This window comes from Rhinopithecus roxellana, chromosome 18 (assembly GCF_007565055.1).
Source record: "Rhinopithecus roxellana isolate Shanxi Qingling chromosome 18, ASM756505v1, whole genome shotgun sequence".
NCBI classification, from domain to species: Eukaryota; Metazoa; Chordata; class Mammalia; order Primates; family Cercopithecidae; genus Rhinopithecus; species Rhinopithecus roxellana.
Genome location: NC_044566.1, coordinates 64,066,793 through 64,087,165, shown reverse-complemented (window position 1 = coordinate 64,087,165; position 20,373 = coordinate 64,066,793). Strand labels below are relative to the sequence as shown.

Sequence of the window (20,373 nt, the reverse complement as noted above, 5' to 3'; positions counted from 1 at the left end):
GACCCAACAGTCAATGCAACCCAGTCGCAAAGATACATCATTTATACTTCTTGACAAAAGGATGAAGTTGGTTTTCCTTACATTCCTTTTGCCTGATAATGTGGCCAGGGACATTTCAACCTTGGGGTTTCTGAACATCTAAAAGCACCACAGGTCACACACGGTGTTGCTGTCGACAAGAGTTCACAATCATTAACCTCCTGGTCCCAGAACTCATTGCACTGACCAAAATACTTACAAAAACAAAGTTTGGTCTCAGTCCTTGTACCTTGGATTCTGTGCAGGAATGGTACATTTGAAGATCTTGTGATTTAAGAAAGAGAAAAAGGTAGCTTTATTTAAAAGTCACTCAAGACCCCCGTCTCTACTAAAAAATACAAAAAACTAGCTGGGCGATGTGGCCGGCGCCCGTAGTCCCAGCCACTCGGGAGGCTGAGGCAGGAGAATGGCGGGAACCCGGGAGGCAGAGCTTGCAGTGAGCTGAGACCCGGCCACTGCACTCCAGCCCTGGCGACAGAGCGAGACTCCGCCTCAAAAAAAAAAAAAAAAAAAAAAAAAAAAGTCACTCAAGACTAAGAATCCAGTACTTCCTAGGGGTGCAATGTGACACGACATAACTGGATTTTCCTGAAGTTATTTGCCAGTTATTTGAGAAGGAAGAAGTAGTTGGTCACAAGATATCCTAAGCTTCCCATTTCCTGCCAAAGAAGTACAACCAGTTCTGCATATTTAACTCAGCTTAAATGTGTATGTTATAAAAATAAAGTACCTGCTATTGAGGAAAGATTTGTATGTACTCCTTTAAAATCCCAGGCACATAAGAATTCAGTACATTTGCTTCTTCTAGAATATGACTGCTAATAGTTGTAAGTTATTTAGCTTTTTCTGGTTCAAAAATCTTACAGACTAGTATCTAAAAGTTAAATCTAATCAGGCACCAATGATATTAAGAAATACAGCTCTTAATTAAGCAGAGTAGTATAACAGGAAAGCCTTTAACCAGGTTAAAAAAAAAAAAAATCCTTACCCACAACCCTCCATCACTCAGCATCATCAGTCCTGATCCCTGAAATGACTTTTAAAATCTTTAATGATGCACCTAAAAATAAGGTCTAAAACACAAATACCCCAAGAAACAGAACAAAGATGAATTAAGTCGATGTAATTTACTTAGGAAGACCACAAATGCATCTTATTTTTAGATGCATCTAAAAATAAGGCCTAAAACACAAATATCCAAGAAATAGAACAAAGGACTTTCAATTAGGAACTGTGGGATTTTCTCTTCATTACAAGTGGGTTAGAATTGGCTTTACAGGATCAAAGATGAAATGATAACAGAATTGAAAAGTCTATGGCAGGTGTGGGCAAACCACAGCCCACAGGCCAAACCTGGCCCATCTCCTATCTTTACATGGCCTGGGAGATAAGGATGTGGTACGGTGTGGCTGTGTCCCCACCCAAATCTCATCTTGAATTGTAGCTCCCATAATTCCCATGTGTTGCGGGAGGGACCCGGTGGGAGATGATTGAATCATGGGGCAGGTCTTTCCCATGCTATTCTCGTAATAGTAAGTCTCACGAGATCTGATGGTTTTATAAAGGGGAGTTTCCCTGCACAAGTTCTCTTTTCTGCCACTGTGTGAGACCTGCGTTCACCTTCCACCATGATTGTGAGGCCCCCCAGCCACGTGGAACTATGAATCCATTATATCTTTTCTGCCATTGTGTGCGATGTGCGGTTCACCTTCCACCATGATTGGGAGGCCCCCCCAGCCACGTGGAACTATGAATCCATTAAACCTCTTCCTTTTGTAAATTGTTCAGTCTCAGGTATGTCTTTATTAGCAGCATGAAAACAGACTAATACAGGATGGTTTTTACATTTTTAAACAGTTGGAAACATTTTAAAATAATATTTTGTGACTCTGGAAAATTATATGAACAAAGTTCAGTGTTAATCCATAAAATAAAGTTTTATTGGAATACACCCACCTCCATTTGTTTCCTGATTGTCTATGGCTGCCTTTACTTTACAACGAAAGGTTGAAACAGAGACCACATGACCCGCAAAGCCTACAATATTTACTATCTGGTTTTTACAAAAATAGTCTGTCAACTCCTTGTCTGGAGTCCACTTGGGACTGGCTTAAAACATGACCTAATGAGAGACTCAGGGGTCTCCTCTTCCCGTGGAGGTCCTCTCCTCCTCCAGCTAATGTCTCTCAGCTCCAAACCCACCTGTTACATATACTGTCACCAGAAAACTGATTAAAAGTCCACGCCGGCACGGTGGCTCATGCCTGTAATCCCAGCACTTTGGGAGGCCGAGGCGGGCGGATCACGAGGTCAGGAGATCGAGACCATCCTGGCTAACACAGTGAAACTCCGTCCCTACTAAAAATATAAAAAATTAGCCTGGCACAGTGGCGGGCGCCTGTAGTCCCAGCTACTCGGGAGGCTGAGGCAGGAGAATGGCGTGAACCCGGGAGACGGAGCTTGCGGTGAGCCGAGATCGCGCCACTGCACTCCAGCCTGGGAGACACAGCGAGACTCTGTCTCAAAAAAAAAAAAAAAAAGAAAAGAAAAGAAAAAAAAACAACTCCATGCCTGGCCAGGCACAGTGGTTCACAACTGTAATCCCAGCACTTTGGGAGGCCGAGGCGGGTGGATCACCTGAGGTCAGGAGTTAGAGACCAGCCTGGCCGATGTGATGAAACCCCATCTCTACTAAAAATAAAAAAAAATTAGCCGGGCGTGGTGGCGGTCGCCTGTAATCCCTGCTACTCCAGAGGCTGAGGCAGGAGAATCGCTTGAACCCAGGAGGGGGAGGTTGCAGTGAATCAAGATCGTGCCATTGCACTCCAGCCTGGGCTACAGAGGGAGGCTCTGTCTCAAAAAACAAAACAAAACAAAGAAAAAAAACAAGGAGATACCATTATATGCCTATTAGGATGGCTAAAATCCAGAACACTGACACCCCCACATGCTGGTAAGGATATAGAGCGATGGGATCTGTCCTTCATGGTTGGTGGGAACGCAAAATAGGACAGCCACTTTGGGAGACAGTTTTGCAATTTCTTATAAAGCTAACCATCCTCTTAGAACCCCCCAATCTAGCAACGGTGCTCTTTGGTACTCCCACAAAGGGGTTGGAAACTATGTCCACACAAAAACCTGCACATGGAATTTACAGCAACTTTATTCATAATTGCCAAAACCTGGAAGCACCCAAGATGTTCTTCAGTGGGCAAATGGATAAATAAATCGTGGTACGTCCAGGCCATGCAATATCATTCAAGCGCAAGCCATGAAAAGACATGGAGGAAACTTAAATGCATGTTACTAAGTAAAAGAAGCCAAACTGCAAAGCCTACATACTGTATGATTTTAATTATATAACATTCTGGAAAAGGTAAAACTGTGAGACAGTAAAAGGATCAGTGGTTGCCAGAGGTTGGGGGGAAGGGAGGGATGGAAAGGAAGAATTTGAGAGCAGTGGAATTATTCTGTGTAATACTACAAGGGTAGATACATGTCAGTATACATTTCTCCAAATCCATAGAGGGTAAACACCAAGTGAATCTTTTCTTCTTCTTCTTTTTTTTTTTTTTTTTGAGACAGAGTCTCACTCTGTTGCCCAGGCTGGAGTGCAGTGGCACGATCTCAGCTCATTACAATCTCCGCCTCCCAGGCTCAAGTGATTCTCGTGCCTCGGCCTCTCGAGTAGGTGGAATGACAGGCGCCTGCCACCATGCCCAGATAATTTTGTTGATTTTAGTAGAGATAGAGTTTCACCATGTTGCTCAGGGTGGTCTCCAACTCCTGAGCTCAGGCAAAAGAGTTGATTATGAGAATTTAATACAGTACGATTACTAGGCCATAAGCTCCGTGGCAAGAAAGACTGTCTACATTACCCACTGTGTATCCCTAGTGAACAGAACATGGCTGTTAGTAGCTGGTACTGAAACGTCAAGTCCCCTTCCTTCCAAAACCGTCTATGTGAGTGGTTTTTGGTGATCGTTTTACTTTTGATTTTTGTCTGGTTGGTTTTGTACTTTATTATCTTATTTATGTTGAGGCAAAGTCACTCTGCTGCCCAGTATGGAGTACAGTGGTGCAATCATAGCTCACTATAGCCTGGAACTACTGGGCTCAAGCAATCCTTCTGCCTCAGCCTCCTGAGTAGCTAGGACTACTAGCTAGATGGATGCCAACACACTGGCTATTTTTTTCTTCTTTTCTGTAGAGACGGGGTCTCACTATGTTGCCCACCCTGGTCTTGAACTCCTGGCCTCAAGTGATCCTCCCACCTCAGCCTCTCAAAGTGCTGGGATTACAGGTGTAAGCTACCAGGCCTGGCCAAGGTTTTTGTTCTTTAGATTGACATTTTACCCTGGCATTGACTATTTGTAACAATATGGAAGAAGTAACTTAACTTCTCTGTGTTCAAGTTCTTAATCTGTAAAACAACACTGGATTAGGGTACATAATTTCTTAATGCCTACAGTTTAACATCATACCCTACATATTAGTCTTTTCAAAATGTAGACAATACAGTAAGCTTATTTTTGATGCACAAAAATGCAAATGCAAGTTATATATTCATGGATATCCTCCAAATGAGGATAATAAGCAGCTAACGCATGTCTGAGATGGTCAGAACCCGGTTCTGGGACGGCACCACACAGTAACATGCCGTGCGGTGAGGATGCCTCATGCCAGTGCCTTGGCTTCTGGGCCGGCTGTGATGACGTCTTTCCCCCGTCCTTGACCTCCCTCACTCTCAGCCTTTCTTTGGTTCCTGTGACTACCATCCCTAAAACAGCCCTCCACATTCTCAGCACTCGGCATTTGGGGAGTTCATCCACTCTCACACCTTTAACTAGTACCACTGTCACAGTTCATCATAACCACATAAGTAGCTCCAGTTCTGTCCTCTCACAAGAGTGCCAAACCTCTAACTAAAATTCAGGATGTTGTCTTTGGGTCCTACCATTACTATCAACAGGTCAAAACAAGCTGCGGGACTTCTGTTCCTAAACTGTAATGCCCCTGCAGCTACGGCTGTCACATGCTGGAAGGGAGTTCCTCCTGCCTGGATGGAAGCAGGAAACCCCAGTCCTCCAGCCCTGGGGCAAACAGCCAGAGAAGCTGCAAAGTCACTCATGCTTGCTGCAGATCCTCTCAGCCAGAAGGGTCCGTTCCTCCCCCACGGGAGCCCTTCCCCAGAGTGAATTCACATTCCCACCACTGTAGGCCTGACCTTTACCAACTCAGAGGTACTGCAGTAACCATCAGACGAAAACGTGACATCACAGATCCTCACAGCCTTGAGGATATGACGAACAAGACCAACTGAGAGAAAGAGACCCACTTCCATTCCTCCTGGAGAGCGCCGGCTGGCCCACCTGATGTTTTCCAGGGCGTTCCGTATCTGCTGTTGCTCAATGTCATAGAGTTTCACCTGGAAGCCTCCCCCAGCAAACAGCATGGCCCAGCTTCGCCCAATGACTCCACTAAAGGGAGATAAAAGAAAGGATTCGAGTTAATTTAATAATTGAATGGCTTTTCATCCCTAACCCAGGATGAGTTTTTTTTTTTAACTACACAGTATCCTATTCTTAAAATATTTAATAAATATCTTAAAAGTACACATTTTAACCAGGCACAGAAAGACAAGTATCACATGTTCTCACTCATGTGAAAGCTAAAAATGTTGATCTGATGAAGGTGGAGAATAGAATGACGGTTAACAGAGGCTGGACGGGGGTAGGAGAGGGAGGAAGAGGTTGGTGAAGGTGGAGAATAGAGTGATGGTTAACAGAGGCTGGACGGGGGTAGGAGAGGGAGGAAGAGGTTGGTGGATGGGTGCAAACATACAGTTAATAGAAAAAGTAAGTTCTAGAGTTCGATAGCACCTAGGGTAACTAAAGGTAACAACAACTGTTGTATATTTCAGAACAGCTAGAAGATTTGAAATGTTCCCAGCACAAAGAAATGATAAATGTTAAAGGTGAAGGGTGCGCTAAATACCCTGACTTGATCATTACACATCCTATGCTTGTAACAAAATATCACAGGTACCCCATAAGTATGTAGGAATATTATGTTTGAATTTTTTAAGTACACATTTTGATAACATTATTTATTTTAAATGTTAACTGTTTCCACACAGGAGCCCTTGAGCCCTCAACTCCGGTGCTGGTACTCATATCCCACATGGAGCCCCGCAGCATCTCAGGTATTTATCACATCTCACACGCTGAAACAAAATATTACAGTCAGGAGGTAGCAGGGTACCATGGAGACACAAGACCCATTAGTGAACTTCCATTTGGCCATGTCTTAGGCAAGTCACTTAATTAACTTAAAAGAACAGAGAGAGCATCTGCCCTGTCCTCCCCAATAATGACTGCCACTGCCCCTGCCACTGCCACCCACATTTCAGCATGGATTAGGTGCCAGGCACCATTAAACATACCACAGGTCTTGCCTATGTTAATCTTTACAACAACCCTACAAGGTAGGTGTTATTAGTATTTCCATTTTATATGTATGGAAACTGAGACATGGAGGAATTAAGCCTACATAAGTGATAAACTGAGGCATGGAGGAATTAAGCCTATATAAGTGATAAACTGAGGCATGGAGGAATTAAGCCTACATAAGTGATAAACTGAGGCATGGAGGAATTAAGCCTACATAAGTGATAAACTGAGGCATGGAGGAATTAAGCCTACATAAGTGATAAACTGAGGCATGGAGGAATTAAGTCCACAAAGGTGGTAAGTGATGGATCTATGAGATGAAGTCAAGCGATCTGACTCCTGAGTCCTTCCTCTTAACCACTACACTCCAACTGCTGTTTCACACTTACTGGAAAATGAAAAGACAAAAAAAAGCCATAAAGAGTTCACATGGGGTTGTCCAAAGAGTGAAAAACAAATGGACAGAACACATCTAGAGTCCGGGTCTTGGGTTCTAATACTATTCTCCAATCACAGGAAGCAGGACTCCTTGGAGAAATGGTTAATTTGAAGACAGAGCCAGAAAATACACAAGATGAGCCCAGAGCAGTTTGCAGCACCAAAAAAAAAAAAAAAAAGAAGAAGAAGAAGAAGAAGAAAGTATTAAAAAAAAAATGGCACCAATGGGGCATGTCAAAGGGATAGAGGCCCACCATAGGAGCTCCCGATGACCAAAGCTGGAACTTGAGCCACAAAATTAATACAGAAATACTGGATTATAACACAAAGTATACCACAAATAAATGTTTGAATAAATGAAGAAGAAGCCAAATCTCCCTTGCAGAAAAATGCCAAATAATGTATGTGGGTACTCCCCCTTAGGGAGGTGGAGCATCACCCCCACTTCAGTGTGGGTTGTGCAGAGTGACCTCCTTCCAAAAAGCACAGTATGGAAGAGGAAAAAGTTAGAGTCACCACGCAGTGGAGAAACCTGACAAACACTGCCTCAGCCAGGAGTTCAAAGTCAGCATCAACAGTGGTAACGCACATTGAGAGTACGCACCCTGGATACAAGACAAAGTGAAAACGACGCTTTATCCCTGTGGTCTCCCTCCCCAAGACCCATAGCACCACTCTCATCATGAGAAGATCAGACAAATCCTAACAGAGGGGCATTCTACAAACTACCTGACTGGCGGTCCTCAAAACTGTTAGGGTCACCAAAAATAAGGACAGTCTGAGTAACTGTCACAGTCTAGAGCGAAAGAGAAATGACTATTGTAATTCGGTACCCTGGAGGGCATCCTGGGACAGAAGTAAGACATCAGGTAAAAACTAAGGAAATCTGAAAAAAATATGAATGTTGTTAAATAATAATGTGTTGGTCATGAATAGCCAATATTATTAATTATTAATAAATGTTAATAATGCATTGGTTCATTAATTGTTATAAATCCACCATACTAATGTAACATGTTAAGAATACGGGAAATCTGGTGACATGACATATGAAAACTCTCTTCACAATTTTTCTGTAAATGTAAAAATTGTTTTAAAAAATAATTTTTTTTTTTAAATGAAAGCATGTAACAGCAGTTCCACTCCTAGGTATGTACCCAACAGAAATGAAAATATGTCCACAAAAATCTTGTACACCAATGATGATAGCAGCATTATTCATAACAGCTAAATGGAACAGATACAATGTGGCACACCCATACAACAGAGCTATTCAGCCACAAAAAGGAATGAAATGCTGATACATGCCACACAGATGAATGTTGACAACATTATGCTGAGTGGGAGAAGCCAGTCACAAAGGTTCTCGTATTGTATGATCCCATTTATGAAATGTCCAGAATAGACATATCCATAGAGACAGGAAGTAGATTTGTGGTTGCCCAGGGCTAGGGGAGGAAGGAATGAAGAGTGATAGCTAGTGGGTCCAAGGTTTGGGATGATGAGCATGTTGTAAAATTGATTGTGGTGATGGATGCACAACCTTGTGAATATACTAAAACCACTGAATTGTACACTTTAAATGGGTGAATTACAGCTCAGTATTGCTGTTATTAAAAATAAATGTTTGTAAACATGCTTTGACAACCAACTCCTGCCATAAAAATGTAAAGCAATAATACTTAAATTTTCATAAGAATGGATGGAGCCAGTGAATAATAATAATTAATAATAATAATAATACTTAAATTTAGTTGAGTAGAAGGGTGAGGGGGAAACAAATGTCACATTTGGCATAATGTAGGGAGTTGCCTTAAGGTGTGAATGCAAAGAACAGCTATCTATATTCAGAGTCTTAGGCTTTTAAGAATAAACACTAACTCAGCCCTAAAAAGAAATGACACATGCCACAACACAGATGAACCTTGAGGACATTTTACTAAATGAAATAAGCCAGTCACAAAATGACAAATACCCTATGATTCCACTTACCTGAGGCACCCATAGAGACAGAAAGCTAGAAGGGTGGATGCCAGGGGCTGGGGCTGGGGGAAATGAGCAGCTGTTTGTTCAATGGGAACAGAGTTTTAATTCTGCAAGATGAAAAACTTCTGGAGGCCGGGCGCGGTGGCTCAAGCCTGTAATCCCAGCACTTTGGGAGGCCGAGACGGGCGGATCACAAGGTCAGGAGATCGAGACCATCCTGGCTAACCCGGTGAAACCCCGTCTCTACTAAAAAAATATAAAAAAAAAAAAAAAAAAAAAAAAAAGAAAAACTTCTGGAGATTGGTTGCACAACAATGGGAACATACTTAACACTACTCAACTGTACATTGAGAACTGTTAAAATGGCAAATTGGGCCGGGCGCAGTGGCTCACACCCGTAATCCCAGCACTTTTGGAGGCTGAGGCAGGTGGATCACCTAAGGTCAGGAGTTCGAGACCAGCCTGGCCAACATGGTGAAACCCCATCTCTACTAAAAATACAAAAATTAGCCAGGTGTGGTGGCGGATACCTGTAATCCCAGCTACTCGGGAGGCCAAGGCAAGATAATCACTTGAACTGGTGGAGAGGAGGTTGCAGTGAGCCGAGATGGCACCACTTTACTCCAGCCTGGGTGAAAGAGCGAAACTCCATCTCAAAAAAAAAAGGCAAATTGTAGGTTACGTGTATTTTACTACGGCTAAATGTGGTTTAAAAGTTTAAAAAAGATTTTTTAAAACAATGAACACTAACTGACCCTGCAAAAGGATGATTCTGAGTTGGGAAGGCTTACCTACCCCACCAGAAGGCTAGTGGGTACTTTCTCACTAGCCTAGAGGAAACATGTATTTGTAACATTTCAGTCGCAGTTTCCCTGGCCCCTCTTCAAGCCTCAGCACCTGGCTTTGTTCTCCTGGGGACTAGAGAGCAAAAGACAATCTTGAACAGGCTTGGCTCCTGCCTGTAATCCCAGGACTTTGGGAGGCTGAGGCGGGAGGAAAATTGTAACCCTAAACTTCAAGAAGAGCCTGGGCAACAGAGGGAAACTGCATCTCTACAAAAAAATTCTAAATTAGCTGGGTGTAGTGGCACATGCCTGTGGTCCCAGCTGCTCAGGAGGCTGAGGCAGGAGGATCACTTGAGCCCAGGAGTTCAAGGATGCAGTATGCAGTGAGCTACGATCACACCACTGTACTCCAGCCTCAGCCGGAGCAAGACCCTATGTAAAAAAGGTCATCTTGCTCTATCCAAAGTCAATTTTCTCAATACAGTCTTTACCCTGGGACAAAACCCTGAAAATAATTCTACCTCTGGCACCCACCTTATCTGGGCATGCAAGCCTGGGAGTGGATGGAGAGACAGGAGCAGATGACAAATGCAGTACAGGTCGAGTGGGCCTTATTCAAAATGCTCGGGCCCGGTATTCCAGATTGCAAATTGTTTTTGGATTTTGAAATCTTTGTGGCCGGGTGCTGTGGCTCACACCTGTAATCCCAGCACTTTGGGAGACCAAGGCGGGTGGATCATCTGAGGTCAGGAATTCAAGACCAGCCTGGCCAACACGGTGAAACTCCGTCTCTACTAAAAATACACAGATTAGCCAGGAGTGGTGGCACACGCCTGTAATCCCAGCTGCTCAGGAGGCTGAGGCAGGAGAAAACTCCTATGGGTAAACTCTATGCACCAGGAACTAGCACTCACCTTCATATTCCTGGCACGTTGTAGAGGCTAAATAAATGTGAAAAAGCCACGGTTATCAAATGACAAATACGAGATAACGGTCAGCTGGCTCTTGCCATGGGGTTAATCAGAAGCCAACGATGACTCACCAAGGAAATACGTAAAGGTCACCTACCATGTGCAGGCACTGCCCAGTTCCTGACCCCAAGGAGCTCACAGTAGGTAGACAGACAACAAACTAAATAAGCAAAAGCACTAGGGAGAAAGCAAGCAGGGGAGTAGGGACTGGGAGGCAGAGAAATGTTAAAAGCGCCACCAGGGACTGTCTCACTGGGAAGGTGACGTTTTTAGCAAAGGAGGTAAGGGGCCAAGCCATGAGTGTATTTCTGCAACAAGTGTTCCTGGCAGAGTCTGTTTGCCCAGCTGGTCCAGATCAGCAAGGCTGGTGCTCTGCTGGAGGGCGGTCGGGGGAGAGGAAGGAGGGACAATGAGGTCAAAGGGAAGGAGAGAGTGCTGAGCCCATTTCATGGCACCTCAGAAGCAATGGAGGGATTTTGGTTTTTAATGAGTGAGACAGTTGGCTAATAGAAGGTTGTAGACAAAAGATATCATCTGACTTCTGTTTTTAAAGGGACATTCTAGTTGCCTTACTAAGAATATACTGCAGATGGGCAAAGATGGAAGTTAAGAGACCAGCTGGGTGTCAGGAGGCTGGTGCCCGATGTGACGGGAGGCAGGACCAGGACGGAGGCAGAGGGGGTGCTGCAAAGTGGTCAGCTGAGAAATGAAGATGCAATATTTTCACAGTACAGCCAAGAAGAATTGCTCGTGAGTTGCATGTGGGTGTGAGAGAAAGAAAAATGGAGGACAGTCCCAAGTTTCTTTTGGACAAGGAAGGATGGAGATGTCACTAACTCTGCTGGGAAAGACCAGCAACAGAGCAGATGTTAGGAGGGAAAATCCGTTCAAACTGGGATGTTTTCAGTGAGAAATGCTAAGGGGTGGGTCTAGCAAATCACTGGCTATAAGTATCCAGGTTCAGAGCCAAGGGCTGGGCTGGGATATTAATTTGGGATTTACTGTATAGACGTGGTATTTAAAAGTGTGTGACTGGGTAAGATCTCTAAGAAAGTGAATGTTGATAAAGAAGTCCAAGGATTCAGCCTTGGGACACTCCACCTTTAATGGGGAATATGGGGACAAAAAGGAGCACTAGTGAGGTGGGTGGGGGGTTGGTCAGGGAAGTGAAGGGAACTGCCATCTGCATCAAATGCTGCTGATGAATACTTGAACTGAGGACTGACCATTGGGCTTCGCAAGATGAACGGGGGTGGGGACCATGACAAGAGCAGATTTGTGAGCTTGATGAAAGACTGCCCAGGGTAGGTTTAAGAGAAAATGAGCCTTTAGCCCTACCAGTTTCCAGAAATGAACGGACGGTGGAACATGATAAATGACACTACAGGGGTTGGGTGCAGTGGCTCACGCCTGTAATCCCAGCACTTTAGGAGGCTGGGCAGGTGGATGGCTTGCACCCAGGAGTTTAAGACCAGCCTGGGCAACATAGTGAGACCCCGTCTTGGGAAGGGAAGGGAAGGGAAGGGGAGGGAAGGTGACAGGAGGGGTGGGGAGGGGAAGGGAGGAGAGGGAAAGGATACATTCAGCAAAACCTAGAATATGGGAAATTTTACAGGGCAAATGACTCAAATTCTTCAATAGATAAACTGCAAGAAAATTTTCACAAAACCAGAGAGGGATGGAGAATCTATAGATTGAAAGAGCTAAGAAATCTTGTTGACTAAATATAACATGTGGGCCTTATTTAGACCCTAAATCAATCAAACCAAGTATTTAAAAAAATTAATCAAGGAACTCTTGAATATGGAAGAGATATTTAAAGATATTACATGAAGATATTAAGGAATTGTGTTAATGTTTTACACATGATGAGGCTATTGTGGTTACATATTTTTAAAACAGTCCATATCTTAGATACTATACATGCTGACATATTTACAGATGAAATGATTCAATGCCTGGCATTTGTTTCCAGAACAATCCAGAGAAGGGAGAATAACTGAAACCAGATAAGGCATGTGTTAATAATTGTTGAAGTTGAGGGGGTGGGAGACGGTACCTTAGGGTTCATTGCACTGTTCTCTCAACTTTAACACAGTTTGAAATGTTTCCATAATACAAAGCTAAGAGAGAGAATACGGATAGGAAGAAAGAAACTGGAGACAATGTGGATAACTTTATTAAGTTTTGAGGAGCAGTGTGGCAATTACCAGAGGGAAAAATGGGGTCAAGAGAGGGTGCTCTTCTGTTTGCAGGGAACAACTGTATGTTTGCGGGCTGCAGGGTCTGAACCCTGGAGAGGGGAAGCAATCAGGCGGGAGGGAGCGTGGCACTTTGGTCTGGGGCTAATGCACCTGCTTCCATGGCTTGGGTCTTACCCTGAAGCTGCTGTCGCTCAGGGAAAGGCAGCCCCTATAATCTGGCAGCAAATCCTTGGAACCGCAAGTATCTGACCATCGGCAGGGATTCTGGCATCAAATATCAGGTGATTGGACAGGGCCCCACTTCCCTTTCAGTCTTCAGATTGGCCCCTTCATTGCAGAGGACCCAGAGCAGACCGCTGACTCCTGGAGACCAGCTCGTGTCCTTCCCCGCCCCCGCCCTTCACACCCACACACGCAGTCACTGCTGATTGGACATGGATTGGACACGTGACCCAAAGCAGCCAATCAACTGGCTTAGGAGCACCCTGTGCTATCTACAGCCTGGGATGCGCAGAGCTGAGGCCATTGGGTTTCCTCTCCTGAAAATTGGACCCAAAATACAGAAAAAAAAAGCCAGTGAGAGGCACTATACTTGAAAGAGTGTAACCTTAGGGTTGGCAGTGATGTGCAAGATAAAGTCAAAGGAAAGGAAAGAAAAGTGAGCAAGTACAAGGAGAGGGAGTCTACAGAGCAAAGGAAGCTGCACAGAGGCACAGGGACAAGATTGCACAGCCCTAGAGCTGGCAAGTTCCCTGCCTTGGTTTCCCTCAGGTTTCTGTTTCAGGTTTCCCTCAGTATTGTTCCCCAATACTACCTAACATCAGGCCCAAGAATAATTAACTTCCTGTCCTGAGAGCTTGTGACATCTGATTGGCCTCCTTTCGAACCTTAAAGCTTCTGAATTCATGAATCTTAATGGGTACTACAAAAGGCGAAGGCAGATGAACATGAATTCTGTTATACAGCAGCAAAGCAGCAAGGGAGAAAAGTGATACAATTGCTTCCATTCTATCATTAATGTCACTTAATTTTGAATAAATTCACTTCAGATACATTTGAAAGTATTTTTCCAGCTATAGTTATTTATTTACTGGGTTAAAAACTGAATTAAACTTTTCCTTCACTCATGATCTAAGTCTACTATGGAAATTTTGCCAGAAAGAGCTATTAAGTAACTCCTGCAAAGGGCACATTTAGTGCCTAAGCTGACTCAAAAGGCAAGGGGGGCATCCTAGGGTTTGCTGTGTATGTGTGCAAAAATTAGCAGGAAAATACCTAGAATAGCACTTCGAAGAAAATTCATGCCTCAGAAAATTTCTTATAAAAAATGCACAGGCTGGGTGTAGTGGTTCACACCTGTAATCTCACACTTTGGGAGGCCAGGGTGGGCAGATCACTTGAGGCCAGGAGTTCGAGACCAGCCTGGCTAACATGGAGAAACCCTGTCTCTATTAAAAATACGAAAATTAGCCAGGCATGGTGGTGTGTGCCTGTAGTCCCAGCTACTTGGGAGGCTGAGGCAGGAGAATTGCTTGAACCCGGAAGGTAGAGGTTGCAGTGAGCTGAGACGGTGCCACTGCACTTCAGCCTGAGCCTGACAGAGCAAGAATCCGTCTCAAAAAAAAAAAAAGTACAATCACCCCAAACAAAATTTTGGAATTAAAAAAAAAATGAAGGAGACCCCAGTTTATAGGATGCCTTTCTTTTTTGCCTTTCTAGTTTATGGGATGTTTTTCTTGATATAAAACAGCATACTACTAAGCCCTTCACAAGGCACATCAGTTAAAAAATAAGCAGTCTCTGTTATCAGTGCTCAAATATCTGTCTACTGGGACCAGGCATGGTGGATACAAATGGCAACAATATGGTTTCCACCCTTAGGGGAAAATCCCAGAAGCAGAACTTTTCCTGGAGGAGACAGTCCCTGAGCTTGATCCTGAAGAAGGGTGCCCCCTAAAAAGCAGGACAGGAGAAAGGGCATGCCCTGCACCAGGAACATTTTGTGTGCCTATTCTAAACAAGCTCAAGGGCTACAAGCTGAATCTTGTAGTGTGCATACAAATACAGAACTCATATTTTAGCGATTGAGAAACACAGTGTTTTATAAGGTAAGTCTAACAAAATGAAAGCCTTAGAACACTACTCCAATGCAAATTTATCTTCATGATACCCATTTCTACTCCTTTTTTTTTTTTTTTTTTTTTTTGGGACGGAGTCTCACTCTGTCCCCCGGCTGGAGTACAGTGGTGTGATCTTGGTTCACTGCAACCTCCGCCTCCTGAGTTCAAGCGATTCTCTTGCCTCAGCCTCCTGAGTAGCTGGAATTACAGGCATGCACCACCACACCTGGCTACTTTTTGTATTTTTAGTAGAGACGGGATCTCGCCATGTTGGCCAGGCTGGTCTCCAACCCCTGACCTCAGGCGATTCGCCCTCCTAGGCCTCCCAAAGTGCTGGGATTACAGGCATGAGCCACCATGCCCCGACTTCTCCCATTTTTAAAAGTTATCACTACCAGATTTTCCTGCAGCCCTAGGCCCAAAGGATTTCTCTCATCCTCTTTCAAGCCCTCACCATTCTGAAGGCACTCACCCTGGATGTTTATAGGACAGCTAAGTGGCCCTAAGGAAGAGTGAACTTTGGGAAAAGATCAGCGGGAAAGAATTAAGTGGGACTGTATTCCTAGCAGGTACTTTCAAGAGGAAATCTATAAACCGATAAGGAAAGCTGAAAACACAATATGCTCCTGAAATTGAAATATGTATATTTTGATCTGTTGAAACCTAAGAATGAAACTGAACCAGGTTTTGGCAAATTAATTTACATTCCCCAAGCCCTATATGTTAAGTGGGTGTTCCTTGGAATCACCTGTGGGGCCAGGAAAGAAATAGAGGGAAGAGAAAGAAGGGTGGTAAGGAGGAAGGGAAGAAACCAACACTGTCCCAGAAGCAGAGCTGGATGTGTGCTGAGGTGCTGAGAGTGGAGGAAAGACAGGATTTTCACACCAGAAAACAAAGCAATGAGCAGAGGCCCCAGAGAATAATGTGGTCCTTAAAGTTTGGCAGCCTTTCTCCAATTCCTTATCAACATTCCTCAAGGAATCAGAAGTAAACTGTTTAACTGCAGCTTCTCCTTAGTAGACTGAGCCACCCACAGCCAGATAACTGCACAATCAACTAAAGTTTTACGTCGCATGTATTAGGTGCATATATAACACTACTTCAAGGCATGATGGAGCTATACAAGGCCAGGCAAGGTGGCTCACATCTGTAATCCCAACACTTTGGGAGGTCAAAGCGCTTGAACCCAGGAGTTCAAGACCAGCCAGGGCAAGATGGTGAGACCCCATCTCTACCTAAACATTTTAAAAATCAGCCAGGTGTAGCGACACATGCCTGCTGTGGGCGGATGGCTTGAGCCTGGAAGGTTGAGATCCACCATGATGGTGCCACTGCACTCCAGCCTGGACGACAGAGCGAGACCCTATCCTACTAAAATTGTGTGGGTGTGTGTGTGCGTGCACGCACCCATGCGTTTAGAAAACTGTGTATATATATGAGTGTTTGTGTGTGTATATATATATATATATATACACATACACATAAACTCTGATAATAAAATTAACTATTAATAAAATGCAAGACAGAGGTAACTACCACCACCTGTACAAAGTGCACTTCTTTTTTTTTTCCAGACTGAGTTTGGGTCTTATTGCCCAGGCTGCAGTGCAGTGGCAGGATCTCGGCTCACTGCAACCTCCGCCTCCCCGGTTCAAGGGACTCTCCTGCCTCAGCCTCCAGAGTAGCTGGGACTATAGGCATGCGCCCCCACGCCCGGCTAATTTTATATTTTTAGTAGAGAGGGGGTTTCTCCATGTTGGTCAGGCTGGTCTCGAACTCCCGACCTCCGATGATCCGCACGCCTCGGCCTCCCAACGTGCTGGGATTACAGGTGTGAGCCACCGCGCGCGGCCCGAAGTGCACTTTTTAATATGTCTTCACGGGCACCCATGGGCCAGAAAGAACAAAGGCACAGTTAACTCCACTGCTCTGGAGAAAAGAAAGCTGACAACAAGGAATCTGATGCCTTCCTTCAATGGGAAGGAAACACCCTGACATTGGAAGTGGTCTCCACGCCGGGTTGTACACTGATGGGGGGCGGAGTCGGGGGCAGGCCAACACCTCAACAGCAGTCACCAAAACTGTGCTTTTAACTATCAATAGCAAGTATTAACATGCTTATAACAGCTGGCCAAAGAAAGGTACACACAAATGCCCCTTTTTAAAAACTAAAAATATCAAGGATTGTAAACGTGGGGGGTGGGGGGTGTTGGGGGAAGCACACACTAGAAGTCAGTGTGGACAGAATTCGGGCTGTTACATGGACACGCTTAGCAAACCGTCTGGGCTCAACCGCCCCCACCTCTCCTCGTGAAACAGGGCCTCGCCCAGGAAACAGGGCTGCCTGTGTGCTCGCCTAGCACCTGCTGCGGCCTCCAGCTACGTGGTCGCCGACAGCACTGCGCCGGCACCCTCCCTGCGGGGCTAGTCCTGTCTCCGTCAGGGACGCCTGTGACCTTAGCTAAATCGCTTAGTCTCAGTATTCTCATGCGTAAAATGGGGATGAGAACACAGTCGTCGCAGGATGAGCCAGAATTCGTTTCGTTCAACACGGTGCCTGGCACTTCTCTGCGGGCCTGCGGGCAGGCGCGGCGACATTCGACAGTCTGGGAGCCGCGGGCCCCGCGGCCTGCGCGGTCAGCCTCGGAACCTCCCGCAACGCCGGCTCCCGGTGAGCAGACCCAGCTCCGCGGGGCGCCTCCACCTGCCCAGCTCCGCCAGCCGCGCCGCTCCCCGAGCCCGCCAGCGCCGCAGGGACCGCAGGGCGTCGGAGGACCAGAGGCCGGGGCGGGGACAGCGACCCGGCGCCCACCCCGAGGGCCCCACACGCGGGAACCACGTCCCCGGCGTCTCCCCGGGCTCCAGGGGCAGCAGCGCGGCTCGGAGCCCTTTACCTGCCAACGATCACCACGCAGCCGGCCGCGGAGGACGCCATGGCTGGGCCGGAGACGCGGCGCCGCGGGCGCTGGGACCAGGCGCCGGCACCAGGCGCCGGCGGAGCTTCGAGCTGGGCGCTCCGGAGAGGGCGGGTCCCGCGCCCATTGGCTGCGCGCGCGGGCCGGGAGGGCGGGAAGGGCGGGGAGGGCCGCTCGGTCCCGGCGGGGGAGGAGGTTGCGCGTCGCGGGCGAGAGACACCCGGAGACGCCCCGCGCGCCGACCCTCGTGAGCAGGGGCAGGACCAGCGCGGGGGCACGTCGGGGTGGGGGGGAAGCGGGAAGCTCACGCGCTTGTGACGCTCAGCAGTCCCCGTGTCTAAGGAGGGGGCGCGGCCACGATGGCACGGGCTCTGGCGCTAAAGCGCCCTGGAGAAACCGTCAGAGAAGGTCGTCTCGGAAGGACGCCGCCGCCGCCAGGTGCGAACTGGGCGCGGGGACTGCGACACATGAACAGCAGACGCGTTCATGTGCGCGACGGCAGGACACGGCTGCATTCCTCCGCGGAGCACGCGCCGCGCTGGGTGTGTGTCGGAAGGAGGAAATGCGCTGGTGCCCTGACTCCTGGCTTTCTTGGAGCCCGGAACAGACCCGGAGGAAGGGGCATCACACGTTGCCTGACAGTGGTGTATGCGTCCACACCGCACGAGCTGAAGGGGAGATGACACGGTCATTAGACAGAGGGGACAGTACTCAAGCTGGAACCGCAGCCGAGACTGAGATGATAAATGGAGCGAAAGCTTCCTTTATTTGTTTTCCCTGAGTCGGAACAGGGAAAGAGAAATCCCAGGGGAGGGGTTAGGTGGTTGTTTTTTGTTTGTTTTGTTTTGTTTTTTAGAACAGTTTCACAAATTATCAATAAATATTTGGAAAGTATTCAACCTCAAGAGAAATGAAAAGTCACACAAGGAAGATAAGTCATCTCTCACTCCTCAGATTGGCTAAGTCCCATGGATTGATTATATTCCCGTATCTGTAATGGAGTGTTTCGGGCCCGAAACTTATACACGGTAGAAGGCAGGCTTAAACGTTGAGGACTTTTTGGAGGGAATGTTACAGTATACTGCTGAGAGAGCCGCTAGCCTGAGCAACCCCGCGTGCTCTGGCTGAGTGTACAAGGCTCCAAAGCTTGCATCTTCTGATGGAGAAGTTTCTGTAGTTAGCAACTATATTAGTTGGGCACAAAAATTAGCTGGGCATGGTGGCACACACCTGTGGTCCCAGCTATTCAGGAAGCTGAGGCACATGAATCACTTGAGCCTAGGAGGTGGAGATTGCAGTGAACCACGATCACTCCACTGCACTCCAGCGTGGCTATAGAGCTAGACCTTGTCTAAACAACCACCACCAAAAAAAAAAAAAAAAAACTGGAAGAAGAAAAAGAAAAAAACAAAAAAAAACTATAGTCCTGGTGTTATTGTTATACATTAGATCTCTAAACTTGCTGATCCTACATATCTGCTTCTTCATTTCCTTTGACCTACATTTCCCCTTTTCCTCCCCTACTTCCACCTCTAGTAACCACTGTTTTAGTTTCTATATCTGTATATTTGACTTTTTAAAAAAAATTCCGCATATAGGCGCCTGTAGTCCCAGCTACTTAGGAGGCTGAGGCAGGAGAATGGCGTAAACCTGGGAGGCGGAGCTTGCAGTGAGCTGAGATACGGCCACTGCACTCCAGCCCAGGCCACAGAGCGAGACTCCGTCTCAAAAAAAAAAAAAAAAAAAAAATTCCGCATATAAATGATATCATGCAGTATTTTTATTTCTGTGTCTGGCTTATTTCACTTAACATAATGTCCTTCAGACCCATCCATGTTGTGTCAAATGACAAAATGTTATTTAAGGCGAAATAATATTTCATTTTGTATATTTATCCATTTGTCTATCTAATATTATTCTTAATCGTGAAAGACAATATTTTCCCTCTAATATTGGGAATAGGCAAGAATATTCTTTCTTACATTTTTTGTTCAACATTGTATTAGAAGTCCTATCCAATGCAATTAGGCAAGAAAAAGAAATAAAAGGCACAAAGATTGGGTAAGAAGTAATAATACTATGTTCATTCACAAGTGACATGATTATATATTTAGAAACTCCTAAGGAATCTTTTTTTTTTTTTTTTTTTTTTTTTTTTTTGAGACAGAGTCTCGCTCTGTCACCCAAGCTGGAGTGCACTGGCCAGATCTCAGCTCACTGCAAGCTCCACCTCCCGGGTTCACGCCATTCTCCTGCCTCAGCCTCCCGAGTAGCTGGGACTACAGGCGCCCGCCACCTTGCCCGGCTAGTTTTTTGTATTTTTTAGTAGAGATGGGGTTTCACCGTGTTAGCCAGGATGGTCTCGATCTCCTGACCTTGTGATCCGCCCGCCTCGGCCTCCCAAAGTGCTGGGATTACAGGCTTGAGCCACCGCGCCCGGCCCAGGAATCTTTTTAAAAGGCT

At 45.9% G+C, this 20,373-nt stretch overlaps 1 protein-coding gene across 2 annotated transcripts in view; it reads right to left on the bottom strand.

The window, feature by feature from the left end:
- The window catches only part of CRYL1 (crystallin lambda 1), a 117,121-nt gene extending 99,076 nt beyond the window's left edge, over positions 1-18,045 (bottom strand). Inside the window, exons 1-2 of one of the 2 annotated variants that reach the window (XM_030922129.1) lie at positions 17,890-18,045; positions 5,412-5,519 (exon numbers count right to left, since the gene is read on the bottom strand). In XM_030922129.1, the coding sequence (XP_030777989.1) occupies positions 5,412-5,519; positions 17,890-17,930 (149 nt within the window). In that variant the 5' untranslated portion in view covers positions 17,931-18,045. Of the gene's footprint in view, positions 1-5,377; positions 5,520-17,889 lie in introns of both variants that reach the window. The other variant, XM_030922128.1, reaches the window with a different exon arrangement.
- Positions 18,046-20,373: the final 2,328 nt, after the last annotated feature.